The sequence below is a fragment of the Pelobates fuscus genome, chromosome 1, assembly GCF_036172605.1.
Source record: "Pelobates fuscus isolate aPelFus1 chromosome 1, aPelFus1.pri, whole genome shotgun sequence".
Classification (NCBI taxonomy): Eukaryota; Metazoa; Chordata; class Amphibia; order Anura; family Pelobatidae; genus Pelobates; species Pelobates fuscus.
The window spans coordinates 195,394,094-195,415,446 of record NC_086317.1 but is presented as its reverse complement, the minus strand read 5'-3'; the positions used below and the strand labels follow the sequence as shown (position 1 = coordinate 195,415,446).

Below are 21,353 nucleotides of genomic sequence, written 5' to 3'. Positions count from 1 at the left end.
ATTTAAACTGATCTTAGACAGCAAAGGAGGACCAGTGTCGCAGTCTTTTAGCAGCCGTGATTTTTACAAATTGCTTCAGTTATAAGTCTTTATTGACAGGGAGATAGGATGCAGACTGCTCTCTGCTCCATATTATTTGTAATGATAAAATTGCTTGGGTGCTTATAGTAACCATTTAAATAAACCGCTATGGGAGAGGATAGGCTTATGCTTATGAATAATTAAAGGTGTCTAACCCCCTCCCCCAAGAGATCCAGACACTGCCAGCACCCACAGTGCCAAGCCTTATAGCTGGATCTCTACAATGCCAACTGCAGTTTTGGCACGAATGCACAAGGGTCAATCAGAACTATATTGTGTGAAGAACAAAACTACTACTGAACAATAGCTTTTGTGCACTTCACATTTTAAATTAACCTTTAACAATTGATCCGACAGGACAATTGTGATAAATAGTGCCCTGACTAACCTTTATTACAGAGGAATCAATAGTCATGAACATCAACATATGAAAATCATCAGTGGTAATTTTACTCACACATATGGATGACCGTCTCATTCTCTCTTGCTGTATTTCCAATAGTGGTCCCAGCTCTGTTAGCTCCAGATCATCTGCTTCACCTCTGTTACTGCAAACACCACCCTCCTGCCCAGATGATTTGCAAGTGGACATTGAGTTATGTCTGATGGGGCAGGAGGTGTGCAGGAGAATGATTTTGAGCTTTTACGAAAATATATGAGCTGCAGAAAATAATATCCACATTAATATAAAGAATAACAAAAATATGCAGAATTAAAAGAAATAAATCTTAAAATTATTGGGAGTTGGGTTGTTACATACTATATTAGTCACACATCTAATTAACCACAGTCAAAATGATAGCTCAGCCTTCTCATGTGCACATACTAAACACTCACATACACAATATCAAAATCACCTGCCTAATATTGTGCAGGTCCCCCTCATGCTTCCAAAACAGCTCTGATGCGTTGCGGTCATGGACTCCACGAGACCTCTGAGTGTGTCATGAGGTATCTGGCACGACATTTGCAACATATCCTTTAAGCCAGGGCTCGATAAATCCAAGCTCCAGATTGCCATGGCGACTAGGATTTTAGTCCTGGCGCCTGGGATTTGTTGGCCCATTCAGCCCCTGAGGTGGTCGGCTGCCTATTAGTGGGGGTTGCTGGCCAGCTCATAAAGAGCGTGGGCTTGTGGTCGGTCGGTTGGCCTGCCGCCCAGCTAAAGGAAGAGCATTTGCGGTCGGTCGGCCAGCCAGGTGATGAGAGCGTGGGGCATTAGGCGGGAGGCTCCTGGAAGATTGAGGCAGATGGGCAGGCGTGCACGGCAGCTGTAACCTCCCTTCCTGCTCTGTTATGCTTCCTTGCACGTCCTCCAGTGATGCCGGGAGCCAGAATATGACGTCATTCCGGCCCCGGCATCACTAAACAGCGCTCTATGGAGAAGAGCAGGGAGATAACTGAAGCCCCACTGGACCCTGAAGGAATATTAAACATTAATCTGTCAGTATTGTATAAATTTAATTATTTTGTAAATGTAGTAGCAAGCTCTTTTGCAGAACCGCTTACAAAACATAACTGAAAGGAAGTCACAAGCTATAACAGTTTCTATGTAAAAGGATGCGCTTAACCACAATGTACATGTGATATTTTGTAAGAATAGATTACTGAATATTGAACGTAACAGCAGAAACGACTTCCTCTTTTATGTATCTTGTGTAACCTTTTTGTAACCTTTTGTAACCAATATTCGTGACAAGTATTGTATAAATATAGAACATCTTGAATACATGATTAGAAGATTTTTGGAAAGCAAAGAGTGTGTGTCTGGTTATTACGCTTCCATAATTCTTCCCTGAATATTCAGCTGACAATCGAGGGTTGGAGAACCGTGGACAGAGAGGGATCAAGTCACTAGACTAGCAGATTTACCTTTTTAGACCCCAGGAAAAGCCGAACCAATCCAGCTCCAGGTAGGGACGCTGGGTGGTCACTTTAATTTGTGTTTTTGCAGTGTCAGTCAATGAGCGTTTGTGTGTCAGTGAGTGAGCTGGTGTGTCAGTGAGTGAGCGTGTGTGTCAGTGAGTATGTGTGTGTCAGTGAGTATGTGTGTGTCAGTGAGTATGTGTGTGTCAGCGAGTGAGCGCGTGTGTGTCTGTCAGTGAGTGAGCGTGCGTGTGTGTGTGTTTAGGTGACCGGTCCCCCTCCAATCACATGGGTAAGGGGTTTTACTCACCTGGTCTCGCCACAGCTGGCCCTGTCTCCATGACTGCGATCATCAATCTTGATCCTATGGGAAAGCATTGGGAGGCTATTGCGCATGTGTGACAAAACGCCATGCTGCGCCAATCAGCATTTCTTCATAGAGATGAATTGAATGAATGCATCTCTATGGGGAACATTCAGTGCCTCCATGCAGAGCGTGGAGACGCTAAACGTAGGTGCACTGGATGCACTCAAGGCTGTATGAGTGATTTTCACGAGAAGTGTTACTAGGCAACAATGTAAATACGGCCTTTTATATAAAAAGGCAGTGTTTACATTGAAAAGTGTGGAGGGACAGGTTATAGACATGAGAACAACTACATTAAGCTGTAGTGGTTCTGGTGACTATAGTGTACCTTTAAGAATTGCATTTTTGACATTGAAAACCCTGGATAACTTTTTTTTCTGGCTCCTAGATTCAAAGCAAATTTGTCAAGCCCTGCTTTAAGCCCTTCTAGTTGAATGGATCAGATTTGCTATTCTACTACATCCCTCAGATGCTCAATTGGATTGAGATCTGGGGAATTTGGAGGCCAATGCAACCCCTTGAACTCTTTGTCATGTTCTAAAGCTATTCCTGAACATTTTCCTGCCATCAGGGAACACCATTACCATGAAAGAGTGTGCATTGTCTGCAACAGGTAGTGGTAAGTATCAAAGTAACATCCACATTAATGCAAGAAACACAAGAAATGCAGAACATTGCCCAGAGCATAACCGTGCCTTTCCCGGCCTGCCTTCTTCCCACAGTGCATCCTGCTGCCATCTCTTCTCCAGGTAAATGACGTACCCAGCCATGCATCTACAAGAAAACATGATTTATCAGACCAGGCAACCTTCTTTCATTGCTCCATGGTGCAGTTCTGAAGCTCACATCCTCATTGATGGCAATTTTGGCGGTGGACTGGGCTCATCATGTGCACTCTGACCGATCTGTGGCTACACAGCCCCATACACAGTAAACTGCGATGCACTGTGTTTTCTGACACATTTCTGTCATGACCAACATTAAGTTTCAGGAAATCTGGGCAACAGTAGCTCTTCTACGTGATCGGTCCAGACAGGCTGGCCTTCGCTCACCACATGCATCAATGACCCTTGGACATCACCATGGCAGGTATTCACCGGTTGTCCTTCCTTGACCACTTTTGATGAGTGCTAACCACTGCATACCGGCAACACTTTTGGCCCTTGTCAAAGTCAAATATTTTCACTTACTCATTTTTCCTGCTTCCAACACATGAAATTCAAAAACTAACTGTTCACTTACTGCTCAATATATCTCAACCCGCGACAGGTGCCATTGTAACGATAATCAACGTTACTCACTTTACCTGTCAGTGGTTTTAATGTTGTGGCTAATCAGTGTATACAAACACAACTAAGCACAAAAATAAACTAATTACGAATGCACACACACTAAAAGACGATAACACACAAATACCTAACTATACACTCATTTACAGACACCCAGATGTCCCCTTGCATTAATCTACTCCGCCCTTCATCAATTATTGGCATCAAGGCCCATTTCAGCGTTGTGATGGTGACATGGATAAACTGAGACCTGGGTTAAACCATATAGTATAAACACAATAAAGGTTAAATAGCTTCAGGGATGTGGAATTTGTATCCCATGACATGAAGTTCCGGGCGTTAGGCAGGCAGGATTTTTTGGTCTTTAGCTCCGCTACAGACTAGAAGCTGGGCTGCTATAGGAAGGCCAGGGCTAGGAATGTGAAGTGTGTACCTCCCTTCTGGTCCAGCGCCATCTAGTGAGTCAGAGCTCAGTGGTCGGTATTCCCTGCATGCATTCTGACTCACTGAGTGCCAGAATTGCAAGGCAGCAATTGCGGATGTCTGAATCCATTAAAGGTGCTTACCTCACGCTCCTCCACTAGACCACCAAGACTCCAGACCCCCAGGGAATGCCCACTGAAGCACCAGGGATCCAGGAAAATCCACCAAAAAGCAAAGCAGGAAGGTGGGAGCAAAGCAGAGCACCACACACAATACATACAGCCAACATACACACACACATACAACTAACATAACACATATTGCATGCAGCCAGCCTATTACATACATCCAGCCCACACACACATTACATAGAGCCAACACACACCACACACAAATTACGGTACATAAAGCCAACACACATACCACTAGGCTTCCAGGAAATATGACCCACCCACTAGAGTACCAGGTATGCGGGAAAATCCACCAGGAAAGATGAGCATGAGGGTGGGAACGAAACAGAGCAACACACACACACACACACACACACATTATATAAAACCAGCGCACCACATGCATGTTATATGCAGCCAGCACACACAATACATACAACCACCACACACACACACACACACATTACACCAGCAGAAACAACATGATTTTGAATTGTTGGGTTAAGAAAGAAAAAAAAAGAAAAGAAAAATCTTCATCCTCACTAAAATGTCAGTTGTAAATGGATAAACTAAAACCACTGCAACTTAATGGAGTAGTCTTGGTGCTACAGTGCTCACCACACTATTGATTTCTGGTGTAGATGAAATTACTCTAACCCCTTTTTTCTGTGTACAAACACAGCATTCATGAAAAAAAAATGTTTTCATCTGCAATCAAATTTTACTTCAGAACTTGACATCACACAGGAGGTTCCTGCAAGCTCAAGCAAGCTGTTAAAACTTGTAAATTAAACAAACTATGCAATAATGGAAGTATAAACATTAGATCCAACGGTAAAAGTGTATTTTAGCGTATTTTATTATTACTGTTTCGTTCACGTGTATTATAGCGTATTTTTTTACGCAGGAAAAGCATGCTCTGCTTATACTAAAAACAATAAAAAATTATCAACATACCTCATGTTGCTCATTCATAACCACAAAAAATAATTATGAGTAACCTCTGCCAATCGGTCAGTGCTGGCTAACATTGGATACTCCAGCTGTTATGAAAAACAGCCCCAACTCCAGAACACTTGGCCAACCAAGGTATCCATGGCTAGCAGAGAGTTATGAAAAAGAAGCACACAAAACATGAGGGGGATGGGAGGAGGGGACAAATAATAGGCATTACTAATTCTCAGTTAACCTATTATACTACCCAAATCTAACAATACTCAGCCAGCCAACAGTATTCATTGTCAATGGCTGGCTGAGCAAGATGTCAGAAGTGGAAGAATGCTCTTAGGGCCCCAGAAGCAGGCTGTCCATGGTGATCAATGCCAGAGATATTTGGGTATGGGGGGTGCCATGCTGTGTATGAGGGGGGCTCACCTACATTTAGCCTTGCTGAGGTGCAGGGAGTGATCGGAGACAAAGGTGGCCTCCCCAGGGGTAGACCTTTCCTCCAGCATAGAAATGGGACTCTCCGTCCTGGGGTGTGCACCGGCCCGCCCGGGCCTGGGGCTGAGGGTCTGGATTCTAAGAGCCAATACCTGCCCTCAGGAGCAATAAAAAGCAGAGAGCCGAGGGGACACACCGGGCCCGGGCAGGTAGGGGCACATAAAACTGACCATTTTATATAAACTCACAAAAAGCAGATAAAATACGCTATTTGCTTTTAGTAAAATTGAAAAATAAAATACGCTAAAGTACACTTTTACCGATCTAACTTTACAGGAAGTGTTTAAGAAGGCTGTGGAAGTCACATGCAGGGTGGTGTGATGAGGTCTGCATAAACAAAGTTATATAACTCCTTAACAACAGAGAATTGAGAAGTGAGACTGCAGGGCATTGGTCTACACACTGAAATGGTTCCATTATGCTGAAGTTGTTTTAGGGCCCCTTTAAAACTTGACATTATAAGCAGTTGACTAGGAGGTTTTCATATATATATATAAAACACATATACATACACACACCACATATCTGAAGAGGGGATGGCTCACAGGTCCCCATGTAAATTTCAAATGATTGGGAATTGGTTTTACTTTTACCCAGGGTTATAGGGCCAAACGAGTCCTGGCACCATACCCACTACAGCCTGCTTATATTATTCAATGCAAAACAAACAATGAAAAACCTTAATCCTACAAGGAGCAAAATGGTTACAATTTTCATATACTCACAATACCGAATATTATGCACTGTCAGTGACTTTCAATAAATCCTCTTCAAGGCATTAAAACTATACTTTTTCGCGATCTCTAATCCTATGTTTATGTTGTAGGCCTTGTTTTAGGAGACCGGTGAGCACAATTGAATTATATAGCCCTCGAAGTCCTTCAGAGAACCATCAGTACATTACGGATGTTTGCAGCATTGAACAAGCATCTAGGACAGATACCCTATTATTACACAATGTATCTGCAAACCGTTTATAAACATAATTTACGGATTACATATCGTTTCCAAACAGAAATACATATAACTAATACATCGCGTTAAAAGGAACACCTTCAGTCTAGGGAAAGGCTACACATACGCCCAGATTCCACTGGTAACAACATTAAACAAACGCCGAGAAATAGCGACCAAAGCGTTCCATGGACAAGTATACAATACATAAACCGCAATGAAGCGTCTACATGAAAATCTGTCAAAACAATATAATTACCGAACGCTTCCATGAGACTCCGGAACTCATCCATCGGAAATGACTAACCCATAATCATAACGTAACATCCGGGTGAGACGTTCTTGGCTTGGTAATGACAGGCAAAAAATACAGTAAAGAGCGACTACGTTTGGCACTGAACGCAGAACTGTGTTTCAGAATAGAACAAATATGAGCCGTAGAACCGCTGTTGTATGATTTGTTATTGTTGGAGACTCGTTGAAATATTGTGTTCCATAGTAATGCAATCATTGTGTAATGGATCTGACATTACAGTGACTATATGCAATATAAGTGTCACAGCTAGCTAGACACACTCGCACAATGGAAACTGACACTTTCCTGGAATTTATTTTCCATGTAATAAAATATTTAAAATTACTTCTAAACATAAAGTGTTAAAGGGACAAAGCACTGCCCAAATAAAAATAAATAATGATTTGGTATATATACTTCCAATTAACCCCTTCAGGACGGAGTCAATAGTGCACGTTCTGATCAAAACAAAACGTAAACAAAAACTGGAATTTGCGCTATATGTATGTTCACCCGTAGTTCCCCTCTTTCATATTATATGCACCCACACTTATTATATATCATTTGGTTCAGGAGAAACAGGGCTTTAATTTATCATTAACTATTCCTATATGGAACATAATTTGTTATGAATACAATTTAAAAAAAAAATTGAGAAAATAAGATTTTTTTTAAAATTTGTATTTCCGTCTGACATTTTAGCTGTGAATGTCATAATACTGTTAGGTTTTACTGCACAAAAATGCACATATTTGTAATCAGCGATGTCTCACGAGTACAACAGTACCCCCCATTAACAGGTTTTATGGTGTTTTGGAAAGTTACAGGGTCAAATATAGAAAGTTCCATTTTCAATTAGAAATTTGCCACATTAGTAATGTTACCTTTGAGACGGTGTGGTAGCCCACGAATGAGAATTACCCCCATAATGGCATACCATTTTAAAAAGTAGACAACCAAAGGTATTGAAAGTGGGCTATGTTTAGTCTTTTTTAGTAGCCACTTAGTCACAAACACTGGCCAAAGTTAGCGTTCATATTTGTTTTTGTGTTAAAAAAGCAAAAAACGGGGGCGGAGCCTGAACTAGGAGCTGAGCGGACGTGTGCTGCATGAGCTCCCGACCGACGGACCGTTTTTTTTGGGAAACAACCCAGATAAAGCACAGCGATCGATGCCACACTGGGCTACATCACCTGGACACACGGCGACAAAACGGTAGTTACCCTCCCCAAGGACTTACGGTACCGTAAACCGCGGCAGCAAGTTGAGGCCTGCAGATGGCTGGGAGGGGGAAGTGCGGCCGACTTCCACGCCGACTGGTACGTCCAGCAGACCCACTTTACTCCTACCCCCCCCGGACCGGTGGGGGTCATCCCGGTCCCCGCTGGCCGGCACCCCGGAGTCTCTCTGGACACAGAGTTACTGCACGCGGAGGAGCCGCACCTAAGATGGCGGCCAAGCGGCAAACCTCAGCTATGGACACAAGCAATAAGCCAGGCACAGGGCCCCTGGAGGTTTTCGATCAGCAGTGCAAAAGCTTCTGGACGATACTCTACAGCCAGGGCCTGACCCGCAGACGAGCGGTGAAAATGGTGGCACCCTGGATCCGTCCGGTAACCCGGCGCCACTACTATGGGCCGCTACCGCGAATCCCCAAAACGGCCACCCAGCAAGGCAGGCGACAGCGACCGACAAAGATGGCAGGGGAGTCGCATGGCACTACTGCCGACACTCGCTCCCACGATCACGGGAGCTGGAACGTCAGGCTGGCCCAACCAACGAGTACCTCCCATGCCGCCAGAAACTGGGACCAGCGTGGTGCACCCCCACACTCTACAGCCCCAGCGACATATAGGGGCCCAACCTGGAGGTCCAGCCCCGGGTCTAGCTGCAGAGCTGAATTCCGACCGAGGGACACCCTTACAGAAACGCAACTGGAAGCCCTGCAGGAGAGCTGGGAGAAGCGTAGTCCCAACAAACCAGGACGGAAGGCTCGCCACACCACAGCACGCGACAGGCAGACAAGGCCACGACTGCACCAACGGCTCACTACTCCCCGGCGGAGAGGGGAAGCGAACACTTCACCAGGCACTCAGAACCGCAAGGTAGTGCGCAAAGCACTCATTGGACACTGGCAACCAAGCTACGACGGCCTCACACAGAGGGGCATCGGCTGAGTAGCCCACTGGGACTTTATATACCCTGGCAGGAATTACGGCACCTGAAACCTGACAAAACCCTACTCACCTCTTGTGGCAAACCTAGCCACTTACAGAATGTACTTGTATATATCTTGCTATTACTGCATTGCTATTCCTATCTGTGACCAAACCAGCCACTTACAGAATGTCCTTGTATATATCTTGCTATTACTGCATTGCTATTCCTATCTGTGGCCAAACCAGCCACTTAAAGTGTAACCCCCCATGAATGTAATTTGATGTAAAGTGTATTCCTGTGTACTGCTTGGTATCTCCTAAGGCAGGAGATGGCTATCTGTAACCCAACCCCCTCCTGCCTGGGACTAAGGGAAGTGTATTGTGTGGAATGCAGCCCCCCCTGCGGAGGTCTGTGCTTAAAGTAAGCTGTAATCAATAAAGAGAGTGACTCAGCCTGGTGAGATGCCAGTGTTTTAACATCCAAGCTATGTGTCGTCTAGTTTTTGGGATAAAAGGATTTTAACTACGCTACCTGCATTTTACTTACATTTTACCTGCTTCATCCTGTCTACCAGTGGAGATACCGTGGATAATATTACTACTCCGCTACGATTTAAAACCACACAGCAAATCCACGTTCGGCAGTAACTACACGAATAAAGAGGAGAGGCAGCAGCACAACGGAACAAACCATTCGGATAAAACCAGTGTTCGGTAAATATGTCGAAGTATACGAATGATTGGTGAATGGAGGCAAACTATGCAGCATTGAAAAGAGCTACATTGAGAGAATTATTGCAAGCAAGGGGAAGAAACGCCAGCAATAAGACAAAATCAAGCCTTGTGACAGAGCTCATGGAGGGAGACAGAGCAACCCCTGCAGCAGCCCCACAGGAGGCAGAACGCAGTGAATTTGACAAGGAGCTACAGGGCAGACTAGCCTACTACCCAGAGCCCCACACGAGAGAAATAATAGACCGACTGATGGCGGACGTGCAAGAATACCTGGTGGTCAAACACCAAGCAAGTCAGCAAGCCGGGGAGAGAGCTCCAACGCCTGTCCACATTACCCAGGGGAAGGCCAAGATTCCGTACCAAGCGTTTAAAAGCTATACGGAAGCGGACGGCGAGGTAGATGACTACCTGCAAGATTTTGAGAGGTTATGCCATCTGCACAACATCAGTGCGGCGGATAGGGTACCTCTACTGGCAGGGAGATTATCTGGCCGCGCAGCAGAGGCATATCGTGCTGTACCAGATGAGGACAGTACAGACTATGCAAAGGTGAAGGAGGCCATTCTAGCCAGGTATGCGATTACCTCAGAGGCCTACCGCCTAAAGTTCTGAGACATTAAAAAGCTCACCAAAGACACGCACACAGAATGGGCACACCGCCTACAACGAGCAGCAAAAGGGTGGTTGGAAGCCACTCAAGTCACCACCCTAGAGGACCTGTTCCTCCCCCCATCTGCAAAATTGGGTGAGAGATCGGAAGCCCCGCACCCTACAAGATGCGGCTAAATTAGCGGACGAACATCAAGACACCAGGCGAGAGCAGCGCCCACCACCCAGGGTATTCCCCCAGTCGACAAACCACCGGCCTGCCTTGGCCGAAACAGCTCACCCACAATCCGGGGGAGCTAACAACCAATACCCTAGGTACCGAACCTGGGCACACATCAGATGCCACACCTGCAACCAACGGGGGCATGTACAACGAGAATGCCCCCGAGGCAGGGCACGACAATCATGGCCCAACCAAGGCCGACCTCCTGGCACTCGGGCTGCGGTACACTGCTATCAGAATGAATCATTCATCCAGCCCTCCACAGCCACCCAGGTGGAGGAACCTCTAGGCACCCTCCATGAAGTTAACCCCGTCCAAGCGGCGTCCGATAACCGCCAAAGCCACCGCCAAGTCGTCCACGTAGAAGGGAAGCGTATGGAGGGACTGAGAGATTCTGGGGCCACCATCACCTTGGTCCGAAACCACCGTGTCCCAAAGGACCAGCTTACTGGGGATTGTGTAGCAGTACGGGTGGCAGGGGGAGCGATCTACAAGGTTCCCACTGCCAAGATACATTTGAATTGGGGAGCGGGGTCAGGGAACGTGGAGGTGGGGATGATGCAAGACTTGCCCGCAGATGTTATTTTGGGAAATGACTTGGGGGAGCTCACCTCCGCTTTTGTTCCGCGAACCACTGTACAGGAGGCCTTCCCAGTCATCACCAGGCAGCAGGCCCGCACCACGGCCCCATCCAGTGACTCTGAGGCTCAGGTAAGTAATACACCCCATAACCACACTGCCCTTCCCTGGGATGCCCCCCTAGAATTTGGCAGTGAGGTCGCTCTAGACCCGTCCCTGCAGGTTTACAAAGACAGAATAGACAAGAACCAGGCAGGCTTAGAAGGAGAGAGATATGCTTGGGATCAAGGGTTATTATACCGGTATGCAGAGAAGGTAGTAGCCGGGTCTATTCCCATACCCATAAAGCAGTTAATTGTGCCTCAAAAGTATAGACAGGAGTTACTGCGCATAGCGCACGACATACCCTTATCCGGTCATTTAGGGATCAGCCGTACTAAACATCGGCTGACGCAGAACTTCTTCTGGCCAGGTATCTCCAAGGATATTAGGCAATACTGTAACACCTGTGATACCTGCCAGAGGGTAGGGAAGAGGGGAGACCGCTACAAAGCCAAACTCCATTCCCTGCCCATAATAGAAGAGCCCTTTAGTAGAGTAGCGGTAGACATAATCGGACCCCTGAAAAAGCCCAGTCCCTCTGGCAAGAAGTACATCTTGACTGTAGTGGACTACGCCACCAGATACCCCGAGGCGGTGGCTCTAACGAATGTACATGCAGAGACCGTAGCGGATGCCCTTATGCAAATTTTCTCCCGCATGGGATTTCCACGGGAGATTATTTCGGATAGGGGTACCCAATTCACTGCAGAGGTCGCCCACCAGCTCTGGAAGGTCTGTGGGGTAAAATCTAGCCTTAACTCACCCTACCACCCTCAGTCCAACGGTCTCTGTGAACGGTTAAATGGAACACTTAAGCCGATGATCCAGACGTTCATAGACACGCAGAAGGACTGGGAGAGGTTTTTACCCCACTTGCTGTTCGCCTATAGGGAAGTTCCCCAAGAATCCACTGGGTTCTCTCCCTTTGAATTGTTGTTCTGAAGGAGGGTGAGGGGCCCCCTAGATTTAATCAGAGAGCACTGGGAGGGGGAGTGACCACTAATGGTACCCCTATTGTACCCTATGTGCTGGAGTTCCGGGAACGCTTGGAGACTTTGACCCAGGCCGTACGTACCAACCTCCAAGCGGCCCAGCAAAGACAGCGCAGATGGTATGATAGGGGGGCCAGGGACTGCAGCTTTCAGGTCGGGCAGAAGGTGCTAATCCTACGACCCGTCCCTAATGACAAGCTGCAGGCCTCCTGGCAGGGCCCATTCAAGGTGGTAGAGCAAATCTGCGATACTACCTATGTAATTGGCCCGTGCGCTGGAGCAGGGGGCAGACGCATGCTCCATGTGAACATGCTGAAGCCTTACCACGAGCGCACAGAGGAGGTGACTGCGATTTGTGCCACTGCCGCAGAGGATTTTGATAATTTGCCCCTCCCAGACCTCCTTGAGAAAGAAGGCCAAAATGAGGATCGGGAAGCAGTACAGCTAGGAGAGCGCTAGAGTACCCAGGAGCAGGCCCAGGCCCAAAGCTTTTCTAACCTCCCTGGTCCATTAGCCACACACCATGTAGAAACCCCAGGGCAGACACCCCTCCGCCAACCTCCTTACCGCATCCCTGAGTCTGTAAAAGAGAATATGTGTAAGGAGATCGAGGAAATGTTACAACGGGGGGTTATAGAACCTTCTGATAGCCCATGGGCCCCCCAGTAGTTATGGTCCCGAAGCGGGATGGAACTACCCGCTTCTGCGTAGACTATCGAAGGCTCAATGATAAGACAGTCTCTGATGCCTGGCCGTGGTGTGGGCCCTCACGAAGCTGCAGCCCTATTTGTACGGAAAACCATTCTCGCTACTCACAGATCACAACCCGTTGGTGTGGCTGAACCGGGTGTCAGGAGACAATGCCAGGCTGCTGCGCTGGAGTTTGGCGCTGCAGTCTTTTGACTTTACCATCCACTACCGCCCTGTGAAGCAAAATGGCAACGCCGATGGGTTATCCAGACAAACTGAACTTGAAAAGTGATCTGTGAGTACTCCTCCGGACATCCCCAAGCCGATCCGTTGGGATCAGACTGTGTATGCCGGCTTGGTTCTGGGGGAGCATTGTGGCAAACCTAGCCACTTACAGAATGTACTTGTATATATCTTGCTATTACTGCATTGCTATTCCTATCTGTGACCAAACCAGCCACTTAAAGAATGTCCTTGTATATATCTTGCTATTACTGCATTGCTATTCCTATCTGTGGCCAAACCAGTCACTTAAAGTGTAACCCCCCATGAATGTAATTTGATGTAGTTTAGATTACACAGGAAGTATATTCCTGTGTACTGCTTGGTATCTCCTAAGGCAGGAGATGGCTATCTGTAACCCAACCCCCTCCTGCCTGGGACTAAGGGAAGTGTATTGTGTGGAATGCAGCCCCCCCCCCTGCGGAGGTCTGTGCTTAAAGTAAGCTGTAATCAATAAAGAGAGTGACTCAGCCTGGTGAGATGCCAGTGTTTTAACATCCAAGCTATGTGTCGTCTAGTTTTTGGGAGAAAAGGATTTTAACTACGCTACCTGCATTTTACTTACATTTTACCTGCTTCATCCTGTCTACCAGTGGAGATACCGTGGATAATATTACTACTCCGCTACACCTCTATTTTTAATTTGTCACAATGGACGCAATCCAGCCCTTTCTGCAACCTTCCAGGCCTGTTACCAGCAAGAACCTCACATCTGACCGATATGCATATGTTATTTCACCGGCTCTTCACATGCCAATAATGATCTATTTAACCAAGTCTTTAATTTTTTTTTTTCTTTTCCTTTCCTTTTTTTTTCATTTTATTTTCTGTCTGCAACGATATGCTTTTAACTATGCATTGTACTTCTAGAACTCTCGCTAATAGCTAGGTCTAACAGAACAGCCTGCAACTCTAGATTAACTTACTTCCTATTAATGTATACTCAGTTTACCTAGCGGCATATGTCTAAACTATCGTGAAACTGCACAGAACCATCAACTTGTTTTATCATATTAATTTCCCCCCTGAGGTTCATCACTATACCTAATAAATAACTTATACTTATCCGCTTAGTTCAAGCTACGGTTTAGCCTGAATCCATCATACCATAACATTATTGATATAACTAAGAAGCTTGATATTACTTACGTTGACTTACCTATTGATTGTTACACTGCACTATATGGTATAGCTTGTTGTTACTAATTAGACTTGCATGTTTACTTTACAAAAAATGAGACAGATATGAGTATAGTGACCAACTACTTGATTAACGTCTTGTCTTATGCACTAACTCCTTTATTTTTGTTCACATTCTGTACCGCATAACTCAATGTCTCAATAAAATAAAGATTTACAAAAAAAGCAAAAAACAAATATTTGGCCAGTGTTTGTGACTAAGTGGCTACTAAGAAAGACTGGACATACCCCACTTGCAATACCTTGGGTTGTCTACTTTTGCAAATGCTATGCAATCATGGGGGTAATTCTCATTCCTGGGCTACCATACGCTCTCAAAGGCAATATAACCAATCTGGCAAATTTCAATGTAAAAAAAATGAAATGCAAGCCTTATATGTGACTCTCTAACTTTCCAAAACACCATGAAACCTGTACATGGGGGGTACTGTTATTCTCGGGATACTTCACTAAACACAAATATTAGTGTTTTAAAACAGTAAAACATATTACAACAATAATATAGTCCATAAAAGTGCAGTTCGTTAGTAAAAAATGCAAAAAACTTCACTTTTACTTAAAATATCATCGTTGTAATACAATTTACCAGTTTTAAACACTAATATTTGAGTTCAGCGAAGTCTCCCGAGTAAAACAGTACCCCCCATGTACAAGTTTTATGGTGTCTTGGAGAGTTACAGGGTCAAATATAATGCTTGCGAATTAAATTCTCTGCACTTCCTCCCTGTGTTGTCAGGTATGTCAATCAAATGTTAATTAATCAAATCACCTAATTATGTTAAAAGATTACTTAAATATACAAGTAGAATTGTAATATATATGCATTTATAGGTATTTAAATTCTACGTGTATACTAATGTAATATTTTATGTAATTATATGTATTTATCTATATATATTTATTTGCGGTTATTTGCATTTTATATATAGATAGATATATATAGAATGTCATTCTAAGTGTATTTTGTTACCAATATATATATATTAATAACAAAATACAGTTAGAATTCATATTAAATTTTGTTTCAATATTTTATTTATTAATTTTATTATTTTATTTATTATTGTAATTATACGTATATATATAATATATATATATATATGTAGATCTATTATATATATATAATATATATACATATTATATATATGTAACGTCATTCTAAGTGTATTTTAATACTAATATATATACTTATATTAGTATTAAAATACACTATGTATGAGGTTAAATATATATAATATGTATATATATTATATATATAATATATATACATATATTATATATTTATATAAATATATTTATTTTATTTTATAACCTATTTTTTTTACACTACCTACCAGCAGGGGGACTGTCTAATATTTTAGACAGTCCCCCTGCTGGCAGATCCATAGCCAGCTATAGGGGGCCATGTGATCGCTCTTTGAGAGCGATCACATGGCCCCCGGGGGTCTCATTTGCCGTGGGGGGGCTGCCTGGGCTGTCAGGCAGCCCCCCAGAAGAGGATCGCGGCGGAGGTGAGTACCGCCGGACCTCCAGGGCTCAAAGCCGTTACGGCGTTCCATGCCGCCGCAACGGCTTTAAAGCCCACTAAATGCGGGACGGCATGGGTTAAACCATGTAAGTATTTCATTATTATTGTTATTATTTATAAAGTTCCGTAGCGCTGTACAATGGGTGGACTAACAGGCATGTATTTGTAACCAGACGGCCCTGCTCAATGAGCTTACATGCTAGAGGGAGTGGGTATAGGGACACAAAAGGTTAGGGTAGGGTAGAAAAGAAGATTGCTAGGATAGTGTTCATTGAGGGCTAAGTGTTTTGTTTTGATGACAGTTGCAGGAGCGGAATCAGGGTGCAGGGAGGGATAGCTGTTCACAGTTTAATTGATATGCTTTCCTAAAGAAGTTTTCGAAGATTTTTTTGAAGGAGTGGAGATTGGGTGAATGTCTAACAGAGAGGAGAAGGGCGTTCCATAGGAACGGTGCAGCCCTAGAGAAGTCTTTAAGGTGAGCATCAGAGGTAGGAGTACGAACATACGATAGACATAGGTCTCTGGCAGAGCGTAGGGGCCTAGACGGGACATATTTAGGTATTATTAAGAATAAGTAGGTCGGAGCAGCATTGTGTAGAGATTTGTATTAGGATCTTAAATTGAGTCCTAGATCTTATTTATTTATAAAATATTTTACCAGGAAAGATACATTGAGATTTCTCTTGTTTTCAAGTATGTCCTCAGTCCACAAAATATTGCATTGATACAATAGGGTTCAATAAAATACAAAATCAATATTAATACACAATATAAACCAAATTTAACTTAGAACAAGTAGGAAATATATAATCATATGTTACTTGAACAAGGGGCACGACCACAAATATATGTGAAAAAGATTTTAATTAGATGGGTCACAGTAATAGGCTATCTCATTAATTGTATCAATGAATAAAAAAGGCACACCATGTCAAATGGAAAGTATCCCAAGAGCCTCCCTTGATAAAGGCATTTTGCCGAAACGTTGGGGGCTTATTGGTTGACTCTTGTCCTTCTTCTCAATAGGTCTGGTATGCTTTTTTCTTTTTGTATTTATAACTATTTATGGGTTTGAAAAATCAGTTCTCTCTTATAGCTATTTTGTACACTTGTATCCAGTGATTCATGTATTATGTAGTCTGCTTATATGTAATTGCAGAATTTGTAGCTATTGCATTGCTTTTTCCATTTGACACGGTGTGTCTTTTTTATTCATTGATACAATTAATGAGATAGCCTATTACTGTGACCCATCTAATAAAAATCTTTTTCACATATATTTGTGGTCGTGCCCCTTGTTCAAGTAACATATGTAACTTTTGTGGCCTTTGGGAATATGGCCTTACACAAGTGAGCACCCAGTACTAGTTGTTTATTTTTGTTTGGATACTTTTTGTTCCTTATCAGCATTTTGAGTGTGCCTAAGTGTTTTAATTTTCATTATCCAGGAAATATATAATCAACCATGACACGTGCATTCTGTTTTGAGGTATGTAGTGAGGGATCTCTCAAAGGACTTTAGGCTTGGGGAAGATTTGGAAGTGTGCAGGAGGTCGTTCCATAATTGCGGTGCTCTGTAGGAAAAGGAGGATCAGGCTGCTTTCTTTTTGTATTGAGGTAGAATAAATAAAGTGCTGGTACTGGATCGGAGGTTATAGGAGGTGGGAACAGCCGGGTAGAGCATTTTGCTCAGGTAGGGCGGGAGCTTCCCAGAAAACCTCTTAAACACAAGACTGGAAAGATGGAGGGTGCGTCTGGATTCCAGCGATAACCAGTTTAGTTCACAATTGTTTCAGCATTTCACAATTGTGGGTCCTGTAATTACATTGTAGCACAAATCGGCAGAACTAGTTATACAATGTATTGAGTTTATTAACGCCTTGAGGGGCTGGCTCTTAACGCCGGCGGGCGGCATAGAACGTCCTAGCCGTTCTTGCCACCCACGTGGCCCGCGCCATTAGCCCGCTACAGATCGGGGTTGGGAGGCATGCCTGGCCACCCAGGCAGCCCCCTGTGACCAGTGACTGTAGTCTGCAGCCTCTGATCGCAGTGACAGCCTGTCACTGCGATCAGTGTTACTATGTGTCAGCCTATTGGCTGACACATGTAACTGCAGGGACGATCCCCCTGCAGATCGCGGTGGGGGGGCATGCCTGTACCACCCAGGCACTCCCCCTGTGGCCAGTTACCGCGATCTGCAGGCTGTGATCATAGTGACAGCCAGTCACTGTTCCTATGTGTCAGCCTATGATCTCAAATCACTGGCTGACACTGTCTCTGCCCTTCTCCTCCCTTTTTAACCCCTTAAGGTTAATTATAGTTAAAAATTAAATATATACTTAGATCATATATATAAATATATACTTATATTTATAAATATACACACACACACATTTACACATACACTGTCTAAGTGTATTTTAATATTACTATATATAATTATATATAAATGAATATCAAAATACACGTAGAATGATATTGATTAAATATATATAATTATAAATAAATATGTAAAAACGTTAAAAAAATAGTAAAAAAATATATATGTGTGTAATTTCGTTCTAACTGTATTTTGATATTTATATATATATATAGTTATCAAAATACACGTAGAACGAAATAATATATATCTATATACATAAGTATATACGTATATATCACTATATATATTTACCTATATATAGATAAAAATATATTTTTTCAAATTATATACATATGTATTAAGGCAATTTTGCCTGGATTTGTGGGAGGTGCTGCTTTCCACTCCTAGCCTACTTAAGGCACCCTTACCTTGCTCCTTACCGTTCGAGGTCAGCGTTGAATGAGGATCCACTTCCGGGTTCTCTCAGACGCCATCTTGGTTTTCTTACCCACAAGTTTCTCCGCGGCAAGCTGTGTCCAGGAATCCTGTTGCAGGCCTTTTCCGTCCGTCCAGCTTCTTACCCCGGTCTTCGTCGTAGATCGCGTCCCAGGGACTCCTAAACCGTAAGTTAGACCTACCTGTCACGCCAGGATCAGTTCCCACGGCGCACGGTACAGCATGGGTCCTCGCTTTATGTTTTTTTCTCTGCTATGTCGCAATTACACAAGCCGTTTCGCGGCTTCATTTCGTACGGTTGTTCGGCCAAATCAGGCGTATTAAGTGAAGTGATCATTTAGCACGAACTGTTCCCTTGCTACACTGAACAATTATCATTTCGGTTGTGTTTTCCGTTCGGCACTTTATTCATGTTATATTTAAGCACGCTTGCTGTTCGCATAAAAAATGCATACGTTTAAACTATTTGTCCTAGCTTCTGGTTCCCTTCACATTGGGTTCAGTTATTCTGCTATGTATTATGCATAGATCTTTTTCGTGAGTTACATTTCATCATTTCATGTAGATAACATTCGGTTAAATAGGTGCTTGTTTTAATAGACAGACTATTTCCATTTCTATTTAAAAGGTATCATTATTCTATCAAGGTGCATGAAACCAGCTAACATTTCTGTATGGATCATTTTGACTCCCACGCTTCCAGGAGTTTTCCATAATTATCCATTTCATTTAAAATTGACTCAGCCTACGTTACAGGCCTCATTTCTTTGTTGTTAACTATGACACATACATGAGGATATAGTTTCCTTTTTCATGCATGCTCGGGTTGAATCACACGTACTGATCCAACCAATCATACGTCTTTTACTGCACAGTAATATGCATATATATATAACTTACATCAATTTTTATGTTTCCCTTACACACTGTTATTATATAACACATATGCTGTTTATACATAGGCCACGGCCTCCCTCAACCCTTCCTCTTATAGATGTTTTATTAAAGCCACGGCATCACTTTTCCTGGGTAACACATTTATATTCCCATGGTATATCACAACATTTCACTTTACAAGTCATACGCCAGCAAGCCTTAAAAACATTGCTGGTACAGGCTACAAACTCTGTTTCTTTCCAACAATCCACACTCATCATACTACTCTCTTTTACCCGTTTCAGGCTGTCAAACTTAAATATATTTGCACCACACGGTTTTTCCTGTGAGATTTGTCATACTACCAGGTACGTACACCTGCTCATATGGTATTCTACCATACATTTCATTTCTTCCCCCCTAGGTTAGAGTACTGGCAATAGGGTCATAGGCTTCCCAATAGGTATTTACCCCTTCTTGGCAGTCGCCATCAGTTAGTGGTCCCGCGAGACCAACACCCGCCTCAACGTTTCAGAGGCAAACACCCATCGGGCCACACGTTAGCTAGCCGCCTCGCATGTTGCATAGAGAGGGCCTCACCTGTCACTCCCTTCCCCTGTTTTTCTGTCTTACAGTCACCAAGAGGCCTGAAACTCCTGCCACTACGACGAGTGGCCTCAAATCCCCTCGCGCCAACGCATAGATAGAGCCTCTCAAGCCGCTTGGCAATTAGTAGGGCCTAACCTGTCACCAAACAAGTATAATGTTTCGCCATTCGGCTTAGCTAGCCTGCCAGTACAATTTGGTGGTTTTCATACACTAATTAATAGTTTTGTTTGTAGTATGTCTCAGGAAGGGGTAGAGGATTTCTCCCTGCCTAGCACCTCGGCTACAGCTGTCACTCCCACACAAGGAGGAGAGCTAGTTAGTCCAGCATCGATCAGATCCTGGACGATCCCTCGTATAACCACGGAATTGAGGAGACGGCAAATCTCCTACCCCGCTACAGCAAGGAAAGCAGAACTTTTCAAACTGCTACGTACATCAACTAACAACATGGATGCCGGGGAAGGACCTAGCCAGTCCAACCCAGGAGACATACATTCCATGTTGTCTTCACTCATGGCGTCCATGAGCAAGGTCAACTCCAGGCTGGAGAAACTTGAGTAGGTCACCACGGCCCTTACGCTAGCAGGGCCACCCGCTGCTGCTTCACAAGGACCAGCCGACTTGCCATTAGTTGCTCCAGCCATCACCCTGGATGACCAGGAAGTTAGCCCTGCTCATATGATCTCTGAGCACATAAAAAGAGTTATCCTGGAAGGTAAAGACGTCAACCTGGCTTCCCTGTTGATTGCCTCCCAGGATATTGTGGAAAATAAGACTTATGCTTAAGATTGTGTGTCTGTTGTTGTCAGATCTAGGGATGCCCGCCTAAACAGAAAACTGACTATCCCTGAGTTTGTACTGGCCTTTGGTATTTACCGGGATGTCATCTGTGCGGTCTATACCAACAAAAGAGAGGAGTTTGATCTTTACATGCACAAGCTGGTAGACCTGGGCAACAAATATGGTGGTTCAGCCTTTTATGACTACCATAGGTCTTTTTCTGCAAAAGTGTCTGGAGCCTTCTCCCAGTACGGAACACGATCCAACTGGGGAAGGATTGATA

At 43.9% G+C, this 21,353-nt stretch overlaps 1 protein-coding gene across 1 annotated transcript in view; it reads right to left on the bottom strand.

The window, feature by feature from the left end:
• ADIPOR1 (adiponectin receptor 1) overlaps nt 1-6,990 on the bottom strand; it is a 60,446-nt gene extending 53,456 nt beyond the window's left edge. The window contains exons 1-2 of the mRNA XM_063453215.1: nt 6,853-6,990; nt 539-741 (exon numbers count right to left, since the gene is read on the bottom strand). Of these exons, the coding sequence (XP_063309285.1) occupies nt 539-673 (135 nt within the window). The 5' untranslated portion in view covers nt 674-741; nt 6,853-6,990. The remainder of the gene's footprint in view (nt 1-538; nt 742-6,852) is intronic.
• Nucleotides 6,991-21,353: the final 14,363 nt, after the last annotated feature.